Here is a 6,000-nt window from a genome sequence, read left to right on the forward strand (position 1 = left end):
TTATTTTCTTAGAGGTTGAAACGATATCTAAACCACTCTGTACACCACATCAAGTAATAAATTAAATTCATTATTCTTTTCAGAATACGATAATCATGTAAAAAAATCTACTGATTTCTTTTTATAATAAATTAAACTTCATTTATATTTTATATTTGGTCATATTCCAATTTTTTTTTTAATTAGCACCAAGCGACATAATGTGCCAATAAGGGATCAAATTCTCCAAAATTGGTATACAAAAACCAATACAATAATTAAATTTAAATAATCAGACAAAATCTATCCATGCACATGTAGATTCAAATATAAGCAAATTCAACATTACAAGACACATTTCAACTTGTTATTTCCTAATAAAAAACAATAAATTAAATATATTAAAATATGTTGTCAAGCAATAAGATATGCCAAAATCTATTGTATTTGAAATGACATTGCAGGATTTCTTTCTGAAAATGCCACAAATCTTATGAATCTTTCTCAATGCTACAAATATGTACATATATATAATGCATAAACAATTTAAGTAAGTAGTTGATGAAGTAGTCTTTAAATACACTTGTTGTATCCTCAAATCTCAGTGTCCTGCATGCAAATGTAGTTTGATTAATGACAACAATGGCTTTTACTAATAATTTTTCCCATCTCATATTTTCTTTTCTTGTTATCTTTCTCTTGATCACCAGCAATAATCATTCTCCTGCATTGGCTGCTGACCCCCAAACCCAAGAATTGATCGATAAAATCTGTCGACAATTGGAGGACTACGGATTTTGCAACAAAGTTTTCAATCAAAACCTGAAGACTCCATCAACAAACATTGAAGGGCTAACTCAAATAGCACTTGAGAGAACAACAGAGAATGTGACCTCAGTACTTGCTTATGCACAATCACTTCTCAATGATGCAGCCACTCCTGAAGTCAAAGACATTCTTACCGAATGTGTGAAGGATTATCGGACAATTACTAATGCTTTCACGTTGGCGTTTAAGGCGTTTGGAGAGCGAAATTTCAAAGAAATGCTTGTTCAGGAATCTCCAGCACCAAAAGCATTGGGTCTTTGTGAGGGCAACATTAGCTTTGAACCAGGACCGCCAGTGAACCCTTTTTTCGAGTTAATAGAAAAAAATAGGCAGTTGAGGATTCTCATTGCTATGTCTCTTGTATCCGGCCATATACTTTCTACTTGATGACCAACCTTAATCTTCATGGATATATGGCTAGCTAGGGTTTGTAATTTCCACAATCAGTAAAAGCCACCCATGCATGCATATACATGGAGTGTATAATGAAGTTGTTTTGAAGTTAATAAAGAATCACTTTTACATGCCTTACCTGAGATTTGCAACACTTATTGTTTCTTTCAATATACTCAAAAAACGCCTGATCGATCTCTCTATGTTCACTAATCACTAAATGCTGGTATACGATTTTTTAGCGAAGCGTAATCTGGTATGTGATTCGTTAATATATTATATGAAATATCAAACAGTTTCTTATTTTATTTACCATTTTTTTCCCATATGCTATACCTTGTGACCCACCATGTTTTTGTAGAGAGAAACATATTTTACGTTTTCACATCTTTAACTCCAAATAGAAATGGTTGAGAGGTTCCTTTTTTAAGCGTACTTCCGAGAATGCATTCACTAAAGAGAGAGTGGCCGAGTGGGGCCTCTAGCCCCAAGCTATATATGGAATTTAGGTATCTTTTTGTTGAAATAGAGGAGCCTCACTTTTTCTTTCTTTAATTTTGATAATAAGAATACAGTGTTCCCAATCCAAATCAACATTTTTTTATTTTATGTCCCGTAGCTTAGGGTGTGATCGGATTCGATTTTATAAACCAATTGACTTATATTTCGGCTTGGGTAAGGCAAAAACGCAATCCCTAATTATTTCATTCTTTCTCCACTTCTTCTGCTCCATCGTGAAAGATAGAGAGACCGAACCTTCACTCACACACACACACGCCTACACTATAGCCACAGCCGTGGGTAACAAACGCCCACCACGCTGCAACGCTAGCTGAGTTGGTGTTACAACCACCCAAAATTATTCACGGCAGGATTTTAGACAAGTGGGAACTCATGGGTGAATTAATATTTACAGTAAATTACAGATGATACACCTAAACATTTCACTTCTTCAGTATGTGATTATTTTCGTTGACAAGAGCTTCATTTTCAGCACGAGGGGAAATTGCCCACATTAATCAAAAGATACATACAAACTGACATTGAGAACAATATTAAGAATAAATCAATAAGCCAATTATTGGTGATTAAAGAATATCTGCAACGCTACAGACTAAAGAGAAGCTAAGAGGAATAACAGCCAAAAAATCATTGAATTCTGAATAATGAGGGTAATTTAAACTCTACAATGACAATGCAGAAAACTTTATAGTATGGTGCCAATCAAATATCTAACACAAACAAATACATTCTACTGAACGTAGGTAGTAAAGCCCAAAAAGAATCCCCGACAAAATAAACAAAAGCATAGTAACATCATTCACATAGATGCTGCCGCAAAGAGTCGCTCAGACTTGACCAATCACTTAAGCCTGCACATGATGATGAAATTTAACTAGAACGGTTAAGCAAGGTAATTGATATAAAAGATCGGTGTACATAACAAATGAAATCATAACCCCACCTTGTTAGCGATGTTGTTGGAGAGCCAGTCCAGACCCTCATAGAGTCCTTCCCCAGATGTTGCACATGTGCTCTGGATGTACCTGAAAGGAACACACAAAATGCCAGCTCTTGTCAATAACCATCAAAACATAAGTCCGGTAGAGAGAGACTAGGAGTATTTGTAGTACCAGTGGCGTTGACGAAGTGAGTGAAGACCAAGCTTATCAGTGATCTCTGCAGCATTCATGGCATTTGGAAGATCTTGCTTGTTGGCAAAAACAAGCAGCACAGCATCCCTCAACTCATCCTGTGCATGCAAATAAACTCAATCATTATCCAACTCCAACTTCAGCATATTTTCTTCATTATAATCATGATGAAATTCCAACCCATGACAAAAGAAAAGTGAGAGAAAAGGCTTTGTTTCAATACCTCATTCAGCATCCGGTGCAGTTCATCTCTAGCTTCAACCACACGGTCACGATCATTGCTATCAACCACAAAGATAAGCCCTTGAGTGTTTTGGAAGTAATGTCTCCACAAAGGACGAATCTGAATGTGGACAACAGTACAATGTATAAGATTCCAATATCTACCAAAAATCAGTTTTCTCATAACAGACTAGTAAAGAAGAGATGTTGCATCATAAACAAATGATCTACAAGCACAATCTTTGGAAATAGTCGTAATGTGTATGCATCAAAATAGAAATGGATGCCGATCTTTCTTAAGATTTTGAGAACTGATGGACAAACATCTTAATGTCAATCAATTCCTGCAACCACAAATGCAGACAAAGCCAGGCACAAATGTATACATCATGTGTGCAACATAGCAAATTGCCTTCCCTCATACAGTAAGAGGAAAAACTAGAAAACAAGGTGACAACGGTAGACATAGCTTATGAATATGTTATGTACAGACAACAAAACATCTTCAGCACAAGAGCCTCCATAAGCACATGCATAACTAATAGCTGAATATAACTAATTTCTGCAACTATATATAAACGCAAACTAAAACACAAATTTTTAATCATATGCGCCTCAGAGCAAATTGTCTTTCCTCATATGGTAAGGAGAAAAACATGAAAAGCAAAGGGGCATCAGTAGATATAGCTTATGAATATGTTATGTGCTGATGGAGAAACATCTTCAGCACAAGACCGTCCATAAGCACATGCATAACCAACAACTGCAGCAATAATGAATAACAAGGGTTAGGAAAAGCAATACAAAAACATGCATTTATGATGCCTTGTGGATGGCTTTTCCATACATAGCAAAAGGAAAAACAGAAAATAATGTCAGCATCAACAACTGTAGCTTATGATTATGTTGTGTGCTGAAGGAGAGACATCTATTCAGCACAAGACCGTCAATAAGCACGTCTAAAATGATATTCACTAAATGCATTTGGGACACATGCTAGCCTAAATATGATGTCCAATACACAGAGAGCCATCCTCATACAGCCAAAGTAAAAACTTAAAGGACAGGTGGAGGCAGAAGTATCTTAAAATTCTGGTGAGCGCTGATGAACACTCATCAATATTCGTACTTATAAGATAAATGATATCCACCACTAAACGGATAGCCCTTCCTCTGACAGCCAGAGGAAGAACTTGAAAGACAAGTTGGTGTTAATAGATGTAGCTTATGATCCTGTTGAGTGCTGACAAACCATAATCTAGTCGGCACAAGGCCATTCATAAGCAAACATCCATATATGAATGTATAAACAGATCCCCACCACAACTGGGATAGCCCTTCCTATTCATCCAAAGGAAGAACTTGAAAGACAAGGTGGTGCGATAGATGTAGATTATGATCCTATTAAGTGCTGATGAACCACACACTAAGCACAAGGCCATTCATTAGCACATCAATCACAAACAACAATTAATAACCACAAGAAACAAAATAAATGCACAAGCAAGACTTGATATCCTTTAACAATCATAGAAAACAAGCAATCTCTTGAACTTCCCTTCTCCAACTGTATTCAAATAATTATGATTTCATCATCAAATACCTTATCCTGACCCCCAACATCCCAAACAGTGAAGCTAATGTTCTTATATTCCACAGTCTCCACGTTGAAACCTACAATAAATTAGAAAAAAAAAATCATAATTTACATGTGCTCATTCAAAACAGTTGAGCATACATTTGAAAACAGCCATTGAGTATAAGCAACGCAAAAGCATACCAATGGTAGGAATGGTTGTCACAATCTCACCGAGCTTGAGCTTGTACAAAATGGTGGTCTTACCAGCAGCGTCGAGACCCACCATCAGAATTCGCATCTCTTTCTTGGCAAAAAGCCGGCTAAAAAGCTTCGTAAATGACAGCCCCATTTTCTGTTATCTCACCTACACCAAAAGCAATACAAATCAGAACCCTAATCAACATAATCATAAAATCTTCATTCATACACACAATACAAAATTAAATAAAAAAATTAAATCTTTAAATCACATTGCAAATCATTAACCTCAAAAAGTACTAATGACTACCACTAGATCTACACAAGCCCAACAAAGATAAAATCTCATAAAAACATTAATTTATTCAAATGGGGTCAGCAAAATATTTCGTTTTAAACGAGAAACAAACAATAAAAATGAAATAAACCAAATAGAGTATTTGAAAATCAAATCCAGATTAAGCAAACAAACAATCCCACAAGCATCACATATCAAGTTAAATGATTCGAGCAACAAGTAAATCAATAAATTTTAAAGCTTTAACAGAAACCCAGATCAGATTTCGTGTAGAATATACGAAAATCACTAAAAAAAGCTCAAACGGTATCAGATCCAAACATAACCTCAGATCTAGGTTAAATACGAAGCATGAAGTAAAATTAATAAATTCCCCAATAATCACATTGAACAAAGAAACAAATGATTCAATTGAAATCAAATATATGCAATAGGAAAACAAATTCAGAGAGAGAGAGAGATTACGAGATCTGAAGGAGGAGGCTGCTTAAGGGAAAACGAGGAGAATGGTAAATGAAATTTTGAGGGGCTATAATGCTATTTATAGATGGGGTGACATGACGGATGATTGACGGCGTTTAGTTTGTTTCTGGTGATGGGCGTTTACGATCGTTAGAAAATTGTGTTTGGTGTGGGAAGGTGCATGGGAAGATTAATGCAGTTGAAGGAGGATCATCGTTCGTCCTTCTGTTAATGATATTCTTCTTTATTTGTTATTATTTCATTACTAACCGGAAAAATAACAGGCACGTAACCTTTTTTTTTTGTCTGAATCCGAATCAATTTTAATTTTTCTAAACTCTAAATGGTAAGAATATGAATATCTAAATAATGAATTTATTTTTTTA

The 6,000-nt window shown here is 35.4% G+C and overlaps 2 protein-coding genes across 3 annotated transcripts; one reads left to right on the top strand and one right to left on the bottom strand.

Annotated features, from left to right (window-relative positions):
- The first annotated feature begins 621 nt into the window (after positions 1 to 621).
- Positions 622 to 1,194, top strand: LOC18037919. Its single transcript, XM_024181791.1, has one exon. The coding sequence runs from the start codon at positions 622 to 624 to the stop codon at positions 1,192 to 1,194; it is 573 nt and encodes a 190-aa protein (XP_024037559.1).
- A 1,132-nt stretch (positions 1,195 to 2,326) lies between these two features.
- Positions 2,327 to 5,718, bottom strand: LOC18039953 (ADP-ribosylation factor). Of its 2 annotated transcripts, XM_006428170.2 has the most exons (7): positions 5,618 to 5,718; positions 4,858 to 5,020; positions 4,681 to 4,751; positions 3,079 to 3,198; positions 2,835 to 2,953; positions 2,666 to 2,747; positions 2,327 to 2,573 (listed from the first exon to the last, which is right to left on the bottom strand). In XM_006428170.2, exons 2-7 carry the CDS (start codon positions 5,003 to 5,005, stop codon positions 2,568 to 2,570), a joined length of 546 nt encoding a protein of 181 aa, XP_006428233.1. In that variant the 5' UTR covers positions 5,006 to 5,020; positions 5,618 to 5,718; the 3' UTR covers positions 2,327 to 2,567. The 2 variants fall into 2 exon arrangements, with proteins under 2 accessions (XP_006428233.1, XP_024037745.1); XM_024181977.1 differs by lacking the exon at positions 2,327 to 2,573 and having other exon boundaries at positions 2,639 to 2,747.
- Positions 5,719 to 6,000: the final 282 nt, after the last annotated feature.

This window comes from Citrus clementina, unplaced genomic scaffold, assembly GCF_000493195.1.
Source record: "Citrus clementina cultivar Clemenules unplaced genomic scaffold, Citrus_clementina_v1.0 scaffold_6, whole genome shotgun sequence".
NCBI classification, from domain to species: Eukaryota; Viridiplantae; Streptophyta; class Magnoliopsida; order Sapindales; family Rutaceae; genus Citrus; species Citrus x clementina.

Bases quoted from the DNA above. Each gene is read 5' to 3' on its own strand.
- LOC18037919 (XM_024181791.1), top strand. From the start codon at position 622: ATGGCTTTTACTAATAATTTTTCCCATCTCATATTTTCTTTTCTTGTT.
- LOC18039953 (XM_024181977.1), bottom strand. From the start codon at position 5,005: ATGGGGCTGTCATTTACGAAGCTTTTTAGCCGGCTTTTTGCCAAGAAA. The intron at 3,199-4,680 runs GTATTTGATGAT...GTCCACATTCAG, and splicing joins ATGTTGGGGGTCAGGATAAG to ATTCGTCCTTTGTGGAGACA. The intron at 2,748-2,834 runs GTACTACAAATA...TGTTCCTTTCAG, and splicing joins TCACTTCGTCAACGCCACTG to GTACATCCAGAGCACATGTG.